This window comes from Strix aluco, chromosome 1 (assembly GCF_031877795.1).
Source record: "Strix aluco isolate bStrAlu1 chromosome 1, bStrAlu1.hap1, whole genome shotgun sequence".
Classification (NCBI taxonomy): Eukaryota; Metazoa; Chordata; class Aves; order Strigiformes; family Strigidae; genus Strix; species Strix aluco.
This window is the reverse complement of record NC_133931.1, coordinates 163139903-163157360: the sequence shown is the minus strand read 5'-3', so window position 1 is coordinate 163157360 and position 17458 is coordinate 163139903. Positions and strand designations below refer to the sequence as shown.

Below are 17458 nucleotides of genomic sequence, written 5' to 3'. Positions count from 1 at the left end.
AATTTTTGTGATGATGTCTTAAGAGTACAGAGCTGCGGGCATGTGAGGACCACTGTTCTTTATAGCAGCATGATGTAATTTGAGATGGATGGGGCCTCAGTTACTTGAAGAGTTCACTGATTCTTCCAGTTTCAGTGCCTGGATATGGTTACAGTTTGATGTATCTGTCTCAAAAAGCTGGGAAATGTAGGTCTCTTGCCTGAGGAGATTTGCTGCTGCTGAGAGATAGAACTTAAGTCAGTTTTCAACCCTTTACTTTGTAGATTTGTAGTCACCTTAGTAAATTTGTTTTGTGGGTGTGGGAGAGACAAGCACCTTTTATGGTGTGCACTAGAAAGCTTTGGAAAGAAGATTTCTACCAAACCTTGAATGTGGTTTAACTGCTTGTTAAAGTCATGAGAAGCTGTGAATCCTAATTCCCAGTTAAACAGGTTTATGTCAAAAGATTTTTTTCAGGAAAAGGGAAAGGACTTACTGTGAAAGTGTTTTTAACTTGTTCTGAGGTTGAGGTTCAGGTGGTCTCTCTCTTTCACTGCCTAATGAGACTAGTCATTTCTAAGATAGGTTTGAACATTTGGGTTCAGTTTCCTCTTTAGGCTACTACTTAGACTTTATAGTGATTGTTTAATATTTGAAATGTTTGTTCTACCTTAACAAAATCTGATGTTATTTCATGTAGAGCTTGACAGATGTTGCATGTTTAAACTGTAATGAAAACACTAGTCAAACTTGAGGCACAGATTGACACTTATTACAGTAATGCTGATCTAACCTAAAAACCTTCGTTACTCTCCAACTCTTAAAACAGCTGCCATCATGTCTCCCATCATATGTCCTTATGTATCCTATCTATTTCTGGGTCATGGGGTGTTTCTGTTGATCCGGTTTGAATATAGTAATTGGAAGCAGCTGTTGGGAGGGTTAGACTCTGCTTGCCTGGAGTTGCCTCCCTCCATTTCCAGGAACACTTTTGTTGCAGGAATATCTGAGTCATTCCTGAGGTGTCTTCCAGATATTTTGCATCTAGTATGCTAGTCTGCGCTGATCATTTTCAAACAATACCTTCTCAAGTAGAATTTTGCTGCTGTTAACCAAACTGGAACTAATGGGCTCAATAAACAATGAAGAAACTGGATGAAGTTGTGATCTTTTAATAACATAAGATTATATTGCTTGATGGTCCCTGGGGATATGAAATCTCTTGACACTTTTTGAAATTCTTGGTCCTGTGTTTTTTTTTTTCCCAGAAAGCTGAACTTGTAGTTTATAGGTCATGTGAGGCAACAGAGTTGTGAATCACTTTGTGGTAATTAAGAAGAGAATTACTTTGGAGAATACTCAAATTCACTTTAGAAGGTGAGATTACTGTCAGATATTTACTATAAATTTTCACTTCAGAATGAGATAAGTTGTAGCTAATGTTTCTGGAGGTGATAGATTATACTGAGTATAAAGTACAGAGTAGTGCAGATCTTAGTTTCTTTAATTAAAAAAAGACCAAATTATTTGCTTAGAAGAACATGTGTCTCCACTACTAATTTTCTTGTTCAGTAAGTAATTGATACAATATTTTGCCGTTCTGGTCAAAGCATACTAACTGTAGTTCTTAATACTGTGCAGGTAGCTCACATATTTCAATTAAATTATTCCTGTTCCTTCAAATGCATCAAATTCTAACTCTGTTAAAAAGCAGAGTAAAAGCGGGTGCTGTGATGTATCAGCTACCAGTTGTAATTGATGCTTATTATATAAAATAGTCTTCAGGGAAGAAAGTTACTCATCATAAAATTGAGTGGGTAATGAGGTTAATATGACAGTCTTGCAAATCTTTATGTAATCTCTTACAGGAAAGGAAACAAAAGAATGGAATTCAGTTTTGATGTGATAGTTTTATGGAGGCTATAAAAATAACAGTATAAGAAATCGTTTTGTAATTAAAGGCACCACTATCTCTACTTACTAACTAGAATCTACTATACTAACTGTACCAAGTATTTCTAAACACAAAGCTATGTTTAACTAGTCCCCTTCAGACAAATGCCTGCAGCAAATCAAAGTCCTCTGGTTAAGGACAACTGCGTTTTCACAAAGCCTGCATTCAGCTTTATGTATAGCGCCGCAGAAGATGCCAGCTGAATTTGTGCCTGTAATGATGCCACTCTGGTGTAATGCCTCTCCTTCCCTCATCTGCTCTCACTGACATTGCATTTACGAGACTCCAGGGGAGCAAAATGGGCAGAGTAGCTTCTTGACCTCTTTTAGTGACATTCTCTAAGAAAATGAGTCTGATCATATGCTCAGTTCTTTGTTAATTCTTGGCCTATTGGCCAGTTTTGGGTACTTTTTGATAGAGGTTTATGTGTCTAGGATACGATTGTTCCCATAAATTTCCTGAATATGTGCTGCTGGCTAAAGAGGAAGAAAGCTGTCCCGGCGCTCTCTGTGAAGGAAAGGAAGCAACGTGAGCTGGATGTCTGTTGCCCTGTTTGGGCTGGTACATAGCTGCTCTGTTGGCCACTTTTGCTCCCTTTTAGTGTATGAACATTGGGATTATTGCGTTGAGGAGGAATGTAGAAGACAAATATGTAAGGAAGCATGCTTTGGTTAATTATTTTGGGGCAAGTTATTCTGTAAGAAAAGCCATCTGAGAAATAGGACAACTTAAGAGGGGTCTTCTGAGTTTAAGTGAGAGGATAAAAACCATAAGGTTTTTCCACCCATCAGCATATTTTTAGGTCTCGATTTATTGGGCTTAAGAAGTAGATGGGAGGATAAAATAAAGAGTAATGTAGAGAGATCAAGGATTCCTGCTTCATTTTTTTTCTTCCCTGAAAATATTGTCGCTGGAGGTGAAAACCGGTTTTTGTGCTGGCACCTGATCATATTTCTTACTCTTGTGAATCTGGATAACCACTCTGTGCTTCAAGATTTTATGCAGAAGTTGACGTGATGGTTACTGTGTCCAAGTCCTGTTACAGGAACACTTTCCAGCTCGCTCCTCTGGTGGGTGGAGCTGGATGGCGTGTTTAAAATCCATGGGGAACTAGAGATAACATTGTATTTCTTGCACAGAGGACCTTCTGTGTAAGGTGTGAAACTCTGGAGAAGTTCGTATTGATACAGGTAAAAGCCAGTTGCTCAAGACAGGCAACACTATTACAACTCCAGCTACAAGTTCCTGTTGCTACATGATCTTAATCATGTAGGATGATCATAAAAGTTATTTAGCCACCTACTCTTCTTTCCCTTGACCAGATTTCTAGACTGTTGGACAAGATGCCATTGCTGATGCTAACATGAATTATAATTCCTACTCCTGCAGTTGTTATTTAATCAAATTGCTCCCTAACCTGGCATTACAAAGATGATCCTGGCTGCAGCTGGAAGCCTGCACAGAATCATGGGGGTGGTTATCTGCAACCAGGCAATAAGCAGCTGTAGGAGCTTTGAGATCTGCTTACTTTGGCTGAGCAGCCACTGAGATTCAGTAGTTTGTGCCCTTATCTGCTCAAGCATGTTGAGAAAGGGCAGTTTCCTAGGAGTTTATCTGCAGCAGAGGTGAGGACTGATCCATAGCATGGTGGTTGGACAATGCTCTTGCCCTTCTGAGTGAAGGCATGACAGTGCATTGTTGAGCCAGTTAAGCTTTCACTTCCCTTCCAACATTTTGGACTACACAAAGAACAGTTTAAAAATAAACTTTCATATATATCATCAGCTGTACTGCTGCGGTGGGGGTTACCAACGGGTGTGGTAAAAAGCTGACCTGTATAAATGGATAATACAGCTATAGACAGCACCCAGCTTGGCTCTGTGTGAACCTCTCTCTGCTGTAGGGTGACACAGGATTCTACTGCAGGATGAGCTCTGTTTATCTTCTGACCCCCCAAACAATTTTGCACTGTGAAGATTAGGGGAAGAAAAAAGAAAAAAGAAAAAAAAAAAAAAAAACAACCAAAAAACCCAAACATAATCACAGTACATGTAATATGAAAGTGTGCTTTTTTGATCTTCATACAACATGGTTCTTGCCACAGTTTCTGTCAGTTTTCTCATCATGATAAAGTAGGACAATTCAGAAACTGGATATGACCCAAATTAATACTACCTATGAAAATAAGTCAAGCTACATACATTAAGGGTAGAAAAACTTACGTTGTGTGAAACTTCTTCTCAGGTGCTTTACTGTTAAAATTGATATCTGTGTTCCTCTTTGCTTTTGAAAGCAGACTGAAGCGGGTAGAATTATGTGGCAGTAGCTTAAAATTTATCACTTTCAACATCTTTCTCTCTGGCAGAATACTTGCTCTGCAACAGTCTCTCTGGATCGAGTGTCCTTTGCACAGTATCAGACTGTACCTGCTTTGTAACTTCTCTTTTCACATTGTCTGCCATTCAGCAGCCTGAATTTTGACAGCATTATATTTTTATTGGATTGTGAAGAACTTGAGCGCAAACTGACCTCCCTGAGCCTCCTCCCACTACAAAATGTGAAGGAATATTTATGACAAGCTTATTAAGATTTGATGTCTGGTAGTGAGAAGTTTTGCTGTCTTCAGTATCTTACTGGAACGTTGGTCACTGGCAGTTATTGATGACATGATGACTCAGGATACTGTTTGACTGGTTGGGTCAGGTTTTTTTAATTCTGAGTTTCTTTGAGTCAGTCTCTTGTGCTTCTTTGAAACGATGTTATCAAGGGTTCTGAAAATGATTGGCTGCCATGAAAATTTTTCTGGTTAAAGAATTTTCAGTGAAAAGCAGTATCGTCACTGACTTGATTACTTATAAGGATCTTATTGGTTGCACATCCTTGTTTTGGCCTTTCAGGTATGTGTCAACTGTTGCACAAAGTACAAAAAGTGGCAGCTTCTCTTTGTCACACTGGGACACTACTTGTTGAATTGCAACTTCTAGTAAAACATCAATTTTCACATTGCTCAATCTACTTAAAGACTGTAGTTAGTTTACAATGAATATTACAGAGAAACATTGCTATTGTATACTTGAATTTTTTCACAGATTTTAATAGTGGTTTTGCACAGGCTTGCTGTCGGAGGTCCTGCTGAATTTGTTTGGACTTGTTCCAGTACTGAAGTGCTTGTACAAGAATAATCTGGTTTGTTGCTTAGTAAGGATAGTATAAGCTGTATCCAGGTGTACTTGTGCTTCTGAGAGTATTTATTGTAATCTAAACTTGGCAGACTGAGCTGTTGTCAGTTGATGACTGCAATTCAGAGGAATTTTCTGTATAATACTTGTCTGAAATATATACTAAAAACAAGTAAACATGACTTTGAGGATATATTTTTCCTTTTAAGAGAAAAGTACAAAGACAAAACAATGTGGAGTAGTTCAAAATGCAGTGTAGTAGGTTGAAAATGTACACATGGCTTGGAGTTATTTTCATGTTCTCGTACTCCCTCTTGAGTAAAAAGAGAGCAATGGTTCATTTTAAGCCATGATGGTCAAAACAGAAATATTTTGGCTATGATGGTCAAAACAGAAATGTTTTTTTGTTCTCATCCATCTCCTTTTTAAAAGAACTTGTAGTAATGTTAGTTACATTTTTCTGCTATATCTCTATAATTAGTACAGCAGCTTAGTCATGCTTATTTCACTTAAATAATCTTTCTGGGGAAAACAATTTAAGCAACTTAATTTCCAATTGCATTTTCAGAATTCTTTGACAGCAGAATGGGTAGTGGTACTGATGTGATCCAGAGAGTTTTTCACATAGGTTGTCGAGTTAACCTTGGTAGGCAGCTAAGCACCACACAGCTGCTTGCTCACTTCCCACCCCACCAGTGGAATGGGGGAGAGAATTGGAAGGGTTAAAGTAAGAAAACTTGTGGCTTGAGATAATGAAAATTTAATATTTTTTTTAAAAAAGAAACAAAACCAAGAAAAACAAGTGATTAAAAGAAAAAAAAAATTGCTCACCACTAGCTGACCAACATCCAGCCAGTCCCTGAGCAACAGCAGCCCCGGCAAACTTCCCTGCCAGCTTTTATTGCTCAGCTATGGCATGGGATACCCCTTTGGTCAGCTGTCCCGCCTGTGTCCTTCCCAACCGCTTGCCCAGGGCAGTGTGAGAACCAGAGAAGGCCTTGACACTGTGTAAGCACTGCTCAGTAATAGCCAGGACATCTGTGTGTTATCACTGTTTTCATCACAAATCCCAAACATGGCACTATATGAACTATTCTGAAGAAAATTAACTCTACCCCAGCCAAAACTGGTACATCTTTTTATCTATTTCTTAATTCCAGGAAGGATTGGCTTAATCTCTAATGAAGCTTCAGTCAGCATGCTGTTACACTTAACTGCTTCACTGCTAACAAAACCCTAGGGCATGTCCTCGACTAGGGATTTTGATACAAATTTTAAGAAAATTGTCATGCTTCACATTCTGATTATTTAAGCAGCACAGAAGAGTGATTCGTTATGCAGGAGGATGTAGTTTTAGTGTGAGATTGTGAAACGATCATGATGGGTAAAGGTAAATGAGGTAATGGTGTCTTGTTACTACACGGTATTATTATCTGCTAGTTCTGTATATAACTAAACCACTGCCATGTGAGTGTGCTCATTTTGAGCTTCTAATTATGAAAATCTAAGTTACATTTTGTTGCTACTATAGATGTCTCTTGTATTTACATCTTCTGTAATGTAGATGTCATTGTGGTTTTTGGACATCAGAGCTTGTTTTGACCTTAAATTTCTGGAGGAGGGTACTATTCTGTCACTGTGCAGGGACTTTCCCATGTCTTAAGATCTGTGCAAGCAAACAAAATATTCTGTCTTCATATAACACAAATACACTTACTGCTGGGATAGGCAGGGACTGAAGCAAAGGTGTGGGAAGATAGTAGCTGATCTGCTAAAACTCTAACATGATTTTTTTAAAAAAAAATCTAATGTGAATTAATTGTCATACAGCCCTTTGGTGTTGGTGAGATCGAGATTTGTGTTTGAACAAGCAGTTGTGGGACTGAGACAACTATCCCAAATATATGTAAAAACTGCATTTGTACCCAAAGAAGGCAAGTTGAATCTTTCCACTCTGCATAAACTAGATTATTCTTTCAGTTCCTGATTGATTTAGTGAAACTGGGTATTTTTAGGTTTTAAGTGACACATTTGCTTGCTTTCCCCTGAAAAAGTATACTAGCTAATCCTTGCTGCTGTGTCTCGGTGCTTGCTATTTAAGCTGGAAATTCCTTCAAATGTCTGTTTTCTTTCCTCTGCAGCTGTCATATCTCATGTTTTCTTGTATGGTGTTGACTCACTGTGGCTTCCTTTTTCAATTCTTGCTTAGTACACTAACAAGAATTCTTGACAAATACTGTGTCTCTAAAAGAAAACACTGCATACCAAAATGTAAATCTTTTCCCTAAATTGCTGTTGGATGCTGTGAACCTACTTGTGCCCTTTCCAAATGGTGAAGGCTTTCTTTGCTCATTCCACAAAACAGATGAGCTTGGTATAATTTGTGGAATGGCTTCCAGTGGAAAAGCAGATAGCTTTCACTGAAGACAGCAGAACTGAAATTAAGTCCTTAGATATGTAGGGATTTAAAACAAATCCACTTTAAACAGTGCATGTGGGAGAAGCAAAAGAAAACTAATGAAGCAATGTTTTTCTTCTAGATTTTTTTCATTTTGTACCTGTGAATTTTCTGCAATCCAAAGATGGCAGCAAATAAGCCTAAAGGACAGAATTCATTGGCTTTACACAAAGTGATCATGGTGGGAAGCGGTGGTGTAGGAAAATCTGCTTTAACACTACAGTTTATGTATGATGAGGTAAGAATCTGCACTAGAAGTTATCTCGCTACGTAGTGTTATTTAAGCCTTCATTAGTACAGGTATTTTCTGAAAGGGTCTAACTGTATATGGTGTGGTATGAAAGTTAGCAATTAAATTGAACAAAAATATTTTTTGAGATTAAGTGATTTGCCCTCTAGAGATACCTGTGAAGGTATAATTCGGCATTTTCCAGACTTTGAAGCAATTAAATGCTCTGCCATATCAGTATATTTTGTCATTGTTCACTAGACCTATTTGAACTTATTTAGGTATTATAGCTCAAAGCTTCTCCACTCAGGTGAATCGCATGATGCTTGAAATGATGACTGTTTTTTTCCATGTTTTTATACTGCTGTTGAAGAGAGGAAAGAAAATCTGTTTCTTGTTTCCTTTTTTTCCCCAGTAAAAGTCACTCTTTTTGATTGAAAGGCAGAAGTTATGGCTTTTTTAGTGTCTTTTAAAAATGGATACTAAATATATTCAAAGTCAGGACTGCCTGATAGCATAATGGAACACAGCCAGATGTTGTGCTTGACCAGAAGAGGAGGCTTGGGTAGTGCACAGACATTGATGTTTTGCATTACCTCTAAAATTTCCTTCTAATGAAGAAAGCAAAAACCTATAAACTCTTTGGGCTGATGGAGAGGCTGCTTTAACTATGAATCATTTGAGTACTTCACATAGCCTAAATACATATGCTTACTTACTGTAACCACGTAAAGTGTTTGTGATATCCTTATATGCAACTAGAAGCATTTGCCTTGTACCATGATTTTATATCATGAAGGGTTTTTTTTCTAGTTTGTTGAAGATTATGAGCCCACCAAAGCAGACAGCTACAGGAAAAAGGTGGTTCTGGATGGGGAAGAAGTCCAGATTGATATATTGGACACAGCAGGGCAGGAGGACTATGCTGCAATTAGAGACAACTACTTCCGCAGTGGAGAAGGCTTTCTTTGTGTCTTCTCTATTACAGAGCTGGAATCCTTTGCAGCAACTGCAGACTTCAGGTAAGTTACAAAGTGAGATAACTATTCTAATTACAGTGAGGTAATTACAAGGGATTTTTTTGTTTGTTTTGTAATATCCTTATGATAGTCTAGACTGGATGACAGCTCTTACTGTAGTCACATAATGTTTTGAACAGATGCCTAGCCATGCCTTTGCTATCTACCACTTCAGATATCTTTGCTGCTGTGTTTCTGAATATCAAAATGCTATTGCCACAGAGCAGATAGTGACATTCAGAAAGCTTCTGCCCTTTGTAAATCAGCGTTGCTCGGCACTTGTGCTAAGCAGCAGTACTGGTGAGCAGGCATACTGCTACCCAAAGTAATGGATCTGAGAAAAATTGCTTATAGACTGTGTGGTTGCATGACAATACTGCATACTCCCCAGAGCTGTCTATTTTTAGTTCTTGCTTCATATAAAGGATTATGTTGTGTTTCTACCACCTGGAACAAAAGGGCAGCTGTAGCATGTCCATCTGCTTTATATTAGAATACTTCGTAGTTATAAAGATGATGTGATGATTCCAGTTGGAAACTGCACAGAACCACCACGTGTGGTGATGTCTGTCTGCAAGGTCTTGGGTGATGTGAAGTATGCGCATTGTATTCTGGGAGAGTGAAATGCGTAGTATCAACACAATTCTTTCTACCTCTTTATGAACAACAGCCATGAGAAGTATCTTTGAATAGTCTGTAGTAGCTGTGCATTTTGTGTAAAGGCCTGCTGTAAATCTGTCCCTTCAGTTTTGCTTGGATGGAATTTCCCCTGTAAAAAATACTGATGTAAAGTTTTTAATTTACAAGACACAAGTTCTGCATAGAATTCTGCATAGCATTCACCTTTCCATCAGTCTGTATTTTACGTAATAGGGAGCAACGTGGTAAAAACAAAATTTGGAACTGGACCATTTTGGTGTAATAAATATTTAACAGGATTGGGGTTTTTAAGGTGCTTTTCAGGCATGCAGCATATTAAAACCCTTATAATGATAAGAAGCTATTACACAGGCAGCAGTATATTACAGGTGTTAATTTTGGTTGGGAGCAAGCCTATTTCAATCACTCATCACTATATTAAAAAAAGGAAAAAAAGGTACCAGAAATATTTTTTTTTTTACCAGTTCAAAGTAGTTAAATAGGAAAGCAGATAACCTTTGAGAAAAAAGTAAGGAAACAAATATAAAAAGAAATGATCTGCATCCTGCTCAAATAAAGCTTCTCAGAGATGCTGTCACAGTTCAACTTAATTAGCACCAGGTATCAGAATATGTTTAATACCTCCTCCTCCTCCCATAGAGATGATATGGAGAGGGGAGAAAGTGAAGTTTTCCTCCTAGTGTTTTTTTTCGGTTTGTGTGTTTATTCTGAGAGGGAGGGAGGGGCAGGCCGTGATTGGTTTGCAGGTTTATGCTAGGTATTGTCAATTGTGGAGGACTGTTTAGTCTAGAGTGCAAAATGACCTATTAAAATCTGTTTAAAATCCTGTTAATGTTTCAAAGTACATGATCTTCTATGGCTCTAGAAAAAGTCCTACTTTTCCAGCAAAGGTGAGTGTTGACATGCTGATACAGAAAAAACAGAAAAAAAAAAATCTCTTCGATGAAGAGATTAAAACTCCCCAATCCAAATGTGAAAGTGCCTTTCAAGTTGCTTTTGAAACTGTAGCAGTGTAAATGCTAAAATGTAACTGAGAAAAATTACATTCGTTCAGCTCTGTGTAAAAGTAACCTGTATCTCTTGAAGGTACAGTTAAAATACCTTCGGCATTGTTGAGCAGCCCGAGGGAATACTACTTAAGAGATGGATATAAAAGAAAGTGATGAGAAGAATTTGGATGTTTGATTTGTTTCCATGGAATTTTGTTCTACTGGAATGGCAGGACTCCAACAGGAGAGCTGCTTACTGCTATTCAGTGTCTTCCATGGGGTTCCTGGTGTGCTCTGAAATGCTCTTGCTCCAAGTCATTTTCTTTCAATAGACAGCAGACCTGCAGCAAATAAACTTTTAAATATTAGAAAAGCAGTTTGCTAAAATGTGGTCTTGCTTCGAGTAGAATTGGTCTTGCTCTAATTTTTTAATTTTAAGTTCTAGATTTCAAGCTGGCATATCTTTGAAATATTTCTTGTTTAGGAGATATCAGTCTTCAGAGAGAGGTCAAAGGGGAATAGCATCATTTGGATGGCTGTTAGATTAACTCTTTCCATGATGAAATTGTCTGGCATTGCCTGAATGATTAGTATTGAAAACTACTGTTTTTTCACAGAAGTCTTATTTACACAGATAGTGCAGTGATGCACTGAGTTTTCTTTTGGCCACCCTTCCTAATCCACTGACTGGTCAAACTACTTTTGGATAGCTGCAGACCCTGTTAAAACATTTGCACTGATATTTGTGGGCGAGAGGAGGAATTTAATGACACCTCAGAGATGAATGTGGTGTTACAAGCTGCCTCAAATATATTTCTTGGTTTAAAAAAAATTACGGACTGTCTGCAGTTTCTCAGCCCTGTGAGTAGACTTCTTCCACAAGACTGCATGCTATTCAGAGCTTTTTATAACAGCAGGAGGATCCTGCCATACACCAAATCAAGGCCCTTTCACTTAATCAGTTAATTAACTCTTTTTCAGCTTCTCTCCATTCAGCTTTAAATCTGGCAATAGGTTTCACCTCAGCCAGCAAAAGGAATTTCTCTGTGCTTTTTGCTGATCTTTCAAAAATTGCTCCACGATAAAGGGCTACATTTCACTAGTAACTTTTATACTCCTTTCTGAGACAAAATAGAGAATATCCCTCCTATGGAAAAACTGTTCTTCCTGGTGCTTTTAATGCATTTCCAATTAGAAGAAAAGTTCCGTTATTTTTGTAAGTGGTGAAGACTTTGTATACCAAAGCATTTGTAGTACTGAATTTTATTTACAGCTTTAAGCCCTTCATCCTAGCAGTTCAAATGGTAGAGGGGTCTGTCCTTAAAAATCTGATGTGTGCACCACTTGTAGCTATACACTGGTGTATAACTGAACGAAGAACTCTGCAGAGACTGAATATAATTGACTTGAGAAAGATTCCTGAAAGGAAGAGATTTTTCTCTTGGTGTGCTATAGACCATTTTATCAGCTTTAAAAATGGCACATGCATTTTATTAGGGGAAAAAAAAGAGTGTAAAACTGACATTTGGGTAGCTTAAAAATGACAGTCACAGATAGTAATAGAAAGACAATGGTAAATGCTCTAAAGTAACACCTTTATTGAAAGGGATGACAAATTAATATAAATTCTCACCTAAACCAATCCTGTTCTATGATTTTAGTTTCTTACTGACTCACCTCCTTCCTTCCTGGAGGACTAGTCTGTCTCTGTCTTCATTCTGTATAATGTCATAATGAGGTTTAAGATTTTACTGTTACGTAAGCTTCATAAAAGGAATAGTGGGTTTTCACTGTAAGATGGAAGAGTATTTAGTCTTGAGTTCTTCTTTTTGTGTTCTAAGAATAGTACTCCATGCAAAGCTTAATTTTCTTTTCCTTTTTTTTTTTTTTTTTTTCTTCTCCAGGGAGCAGATCTTAAGAGTAAAAGAAGATGAGAATGTTCCTTTTTTGCTAGTTGGTAACAAATCAGATTTGGAAGATAAAAGGCAAGTTTCTGTAGAGGAAGCAAAAAACAGAGCTGATCAGTGGAATGTTAACTATGTGGAAACTTCTGCAAAAACGCGAGCTAATGTTGACAAGGTAATAGCTGGCCTCATAATACAAAGAACATCTCCATCAGTTTTTACTTTATACCTCTTTTCCACGGGTCATACTCTATATGTTTGTTATTTTAGCAATTATTTTTGTAAAATTTGAATCAAATGCTTCTCTTCCTTACCTTACAGGGAATGCATGACTAGGTGACTTCATGTAGAACAGTGAAAACCTTAGGCATAACAAGTGTATATCATCCTAAACTGCAAGGAGTCATTATACAAGACGTTATACAAGACCCTATTTCATTAAAAATTTCTTGAGGCAGCTATTTTGGCTTTGGCTTCTGATTGCGTTTTTTATAACTAGAAGAGAGTCTGCTTCTGAATAGTGAGGAATGCTGTCTGATCCTCAGCCAGAATAAATCAACTTACAAAAGCAGGTGAGGGAGAGATTGGAGCCCTCTCTACCTTCATTTAACCAGATCCCTGGTTGCATGTTGCTTCGGTGAAGAATGGATGAACCTTTTTCCAGCTTTGAACAGCCTAGAAGTGCCTCATGAGTTTTCAGGGATAAAACCTGGTTCAGAAGGTCGTGAGATAAGAGACAGAGAATCTTTGTCTCCAAGAAAATAAATTATTGATTAGTTGTAAGTATTTCAGCTATAACTCTAAAAGACAGGACTTCTTGGAATACAGGATTCAGAATAACTCTAAGCCTGGTAGACTGCAAGAGTAACGAGTGTGCGGCAAAAGATATGAGTAGTTTAGTTCAATGTGCCAACCTTTCCTTTCAGAGCTATTGACAGACTTGATCCCACATTGAAAAATTCTGTAATGTAAATCCTTACGTATGAGCTGTCAATTGCAGCTTGACAGCTGTAATGTCAGTTCTCTTTTGCAGTAACATCAATTTGACTGCTGTCTCCTGTCAGTTGTCTTCCTGAAGAAATTCATTGTTTGGTACTACAGTAAGTTCTGTAGATAAAATTAAGTCAATAAAATGCATCAGAACTCAGTTTCATTGTTGAGTACAGCTCTGATTTTTGTTGTCGTTATAAAAACTAGTACATCTTTTAGTTTTGGTGCGTGGTTGCAGTTAACATCCCCCTATTACAGTCAAGTAGAAATTCCCAGCTCTTCAAAATCTACTTCACTGCATGTAGCAGCTGGGGGGAAAAAAGTGTGTGGGTGTGTATATATATTTTTTTTTTTAAATAGCTCTCTAATCAATAGCTTTTGCACACACATGGTAGGCTACTACAGAGCTCCAAGTTTCTTTCTGGAGCTGGTGGCATTATGGATCCAGATTAGCATGTATCATAGAATTAAGGTTTGACAAGCCATAAATGAGGCTTTGTTGGCACTAGTAAGTACCAGGTATTCTTAGTTACTTGGAGCATCTGAAGTGATGGGGTTTGTTGTTTGACTTTAAGTTACTATAAGAAATCTGGCTTCTCTGACTTCCAGAATAATGGGTTTGCTCAGCTGGGGAAAATGGTCAGCTTCCACTCACTTTGGTGAAGGTGACCCACTAAGCATCTTCTCGGAAGGTTATGTACCCCAGACAGCTAAATACTGGAGTACAGTATCTGTGCTTAAGCAAGTTGACAGTTGCAACTTACCATTAACGCAGATTTAAGTACAAGTAACAAGAGAGTGATTTAGAAATCTAAAGGCAATCTTATTTCTTGATGGAAATGTTTAGTTACATTGATTTTCTTCAGATCCTGTGTAATGAAGGTTGCTTTTGCTGCAGTCAATATGAGATTAGTGTCATTACAAATAAAAACCTACTGAGCTCTGTAGAGGAGCTTTTCAGCCCCTGCACTGTCCATGTGTCATGGAAATGGATCAAGTCCCCTGACGTAGATCTAGAGAACACTTCCTGAGAGAGAAAAGTCTTAGAATTGCTCAGCTGATTTCCTACAACAAAATTGCAAAGATGAAATGATTATTTGCTGTAGCTTCCTGTGAGTCAAGATCTGCTTTTTGTATGATTAAAGTAGCTTTAAGCAGTCCAATCATAAAGCCTTAACTGGCAGTAGGATCTCTCGAGTCATTTGTGTATCTCCAGCTTGGTCATTTTTGTTTCCTACTAAACCACTTGATGAAAATGAAGTTCATACGTACTTTGAGAGTGTAATATGGAAGTTGAGATAACCTGATCTAAAAACCTGTTTATGTAGTTGTATGATTGATAACTTTGCTTTAAAGGAAATGCTGATTTTTTTTTTTTCCTAGTTATTTTGTGTTTAGAAGTGCATCATGGGACATACTGACCATGAAATGTTCAGTGTATGCTACTGCTCCATTAATAAGTTTGTAGAATTGGATGTTGCACTTTCTCAGCCTTTACAGCTCATCACTGAAATACTCAAAATGTAAACTAATTTCCTTAAGACTCCTCAGTAAGATGCAGATAATACATTTTAAAAAGTCTTGGCTGGTGATGAGACTCTTGTTTCAGTCCTTGTGGAAAATCATCTGACAGGATTCATAAGCAAATACCAGGAGACAGGGGAACATTATGGTACCGTGAAAGAAGTGGGATTGCATCATATCAACTTGGCCTTGAAAACCAGGGAAAGATTTGTTGGATTAATATTTGTTTGCTCAAACTGGTTGCATATTATCAACTTTATTCTAAACGACTGAAATGGATATCATCAGTGGTAGTTTAAATTAACTCATGTGTCTTTGATCGGTTTTGCATTTACGTTCTTACATCTTTTTTTTAGGTTTTTTTCGATTTAATGAGAGAAATTAGAGCCAGAAAAATGGAAGACAGCAAAGAAAAGAATGGGAAGAAGAAAAGAAAAAGCCTAGCTAAGAGGATCAGAGAAAGATGTTGCATTTTATAATCAAAATCCTGAATTCCTTTCCTACCCTGACCATACTAATAAAAACCATAATTTATAAGCATGCCGTTGAAGGCTCAAGTGACTGAAATTACTCTAACATGTTGGAAATTGTAATGTACCACTAAAAGCATGAATTGGAGCTGCACTGAAAGTCAAATTCACTGAAAAAAAAAAAAAAGATGTGGCTTCAAGAGAAGCAAAGTTCAGTCCATTTCATGATTGCCTACCTTCTCACATTTCTTCTGAATGTAGTGTTTCATAGGCAGTCTTTTCTTTAATAGTGAACAGCGGGGGGAAGTATTACTTTGTGGGTTCTTGTAAAGCATACTTTTTTATCACTGGTAATTGTCAATTCATCTTGTCTTTTGTTGCCTTGAAAATTACAATTGTGGACGTGATACCTAACAAAGCAGTATGCAGTTGTTTTGCCATGGAGTTATGCAAATTAGAAAAGAAATAATGTATATGCGAACAGTTTATGTTGAGGAAAATTATATGTGGTTCTGCATTACCTGATTAACCTAGAAGAGTGATGTAATCTTTTACATTGAAACATTTGAATATGCCTTAATTTTAAAACCTAAACATAGCAGGTTGCTTAATCAAGGGTGTATTTTCAACTTTGTTGCATGGAGACTGTCCCTGCGCATCAGGGCGAGACTGCCCTCTCTGTGGAGTGCAGTTATGTGAATGATTTTGCTAACTAGCTGTCTGCTAGCAGTGTCTGTTCTTTAAATGTGTGCCATACTCTGGTATTGTGAATAATACAGAGCATATTCTGTCATCTGTAACCTGGTAAACAATACGGTATCCTAAAACTAAAAGGTCAGAATACATGTGAGACTGAAGTCATAAGCCTATGGCACATCTAAGCCTGGAATGGTTGTTTAAAACTTAACGTGCTGGTACCTTGAAACTTCCCTTTTGCGAGTAGATTTTTGTCTAGATGTTCCTTGGGTTTTAACTCCCTGGAGTTGGGTGGAGTGGAGCTGATTCAGTAGTGCTAATGTGGTTTGAGTTAAGATGTTGTCCAGGAAATTCTGGTGTCATCAGTTAATTTCTTTTGTGTTCCTAATACTCGGCTATGGGAACATGCTGTGTTATGCTGAAGCTCTTTGCAGGTTTTGTACTGTTTAGTCTAGTTTATGTTGATTTTCAAATGGGGAACATTGTAGCTACTTTTTCTAGTTAATGTTGATATTAAACAATCAAACGTGCTTTGCAATACAGAAACATTTACCACATGCATCCAAAATCCCCAAACAAAACATACTGCCTCAGTTGCTTCAGAACAGCAAGAATACTAGCACATGGTTAGTATGCTGCATCTTAACTAAAAATATACCAGAATGTTTGAGGGTTTTGGACTCCTCTGGGGTAAGACAGGCTAGATCAATTCCACAAACTGTTACACTTTTTATACATGTGTAAGCCTATAACTGACAGTTAAAAATGTGCTCAAGCAAACTAAGTAACAAATATTTAACTTTCATGCTAACAGACATTTTAGGGACTCAAGTCTTAGAAGTTATATTTGTCATGTTAAATATTTATCAATAGGAATTTTGTATGTGCATTTAGTAGACTGCCAAGTGCAGAATTAAAGTTACTCATGTAACTGCGGCAAGTAAGCCAGTCTTCATCTTACTGTGTACTCATTTGGGTCTATTTAGCCAGGGAGTCTAACCACTAACATTGTGACTTTGCTTTGGGACCTGTATACTGGGAACTGAGGTGTTATGAAGCCACTGGACACATGAAATTTGTCTTGGCTGATGCCTTATCCTGTCCTTTTATTTGCTATTTGAGCCATTGAAAGATGAATAAACTTCCATTTTTTTAAATACTTGCGCAGTGTGTTAATTGATAACTGCATTATTGATGAACTTTGCTATAGCTGATGCTAGTTGTCAAGCAGTTAAACCGAAATATTCCAGAAGCCTTTTTTGCGTGTGTGAACACAATTGTAGGTAGATTAAACCTAATTAGTCTGGTAAAAAGCCACTTTGTAAAAGCTGGGATTATGCATATGCTGCCTTTTATCCACAGCTAATTTATCCCTACTTGCTATAACAAAAAATATCAGAAAACAGG

The 17458-nt window shown here is 37.5% G+C and overlaps 1 protein-coding gene across 5 annotated transcripts in view; it reads left to right on the top strand.

Moving 5' to 3' along the window:
• Positions 1–17208, top strand: part of RALA (RAS like proto-oncogene A) — a 29549-nt gene extending 12341 nt beyond the window's left edge. For all 5 annotated transcript variants that reach the window (XM_074843430.1, XM_074843422.1, XM_074843447.1 and 2 more), the window contains 4 exons: positions 7653–7808; positions 8613–8821; positions 12372–12546; positions 15242–17208. In XM_074843430.1, the coding sequence (XP_074699531.1) occupies positions 7695–7808; positions 8613–8821; positions 12372–12546; positions 15242–15364 (621 nt within the window). In that variant the 5' untranslated portion in view covers positions 7653–7694 and the 3' untranslated portion in view covers positions 15365–17208. The remainder of the gene's footprint in view (positions 1–7652; positions 7809–8612; positions 8822–12371; positions 12547–15241) is intronic.
• The last annotated feature ends 250 nt before the right edge of the window (positions 17209–17458 follow it).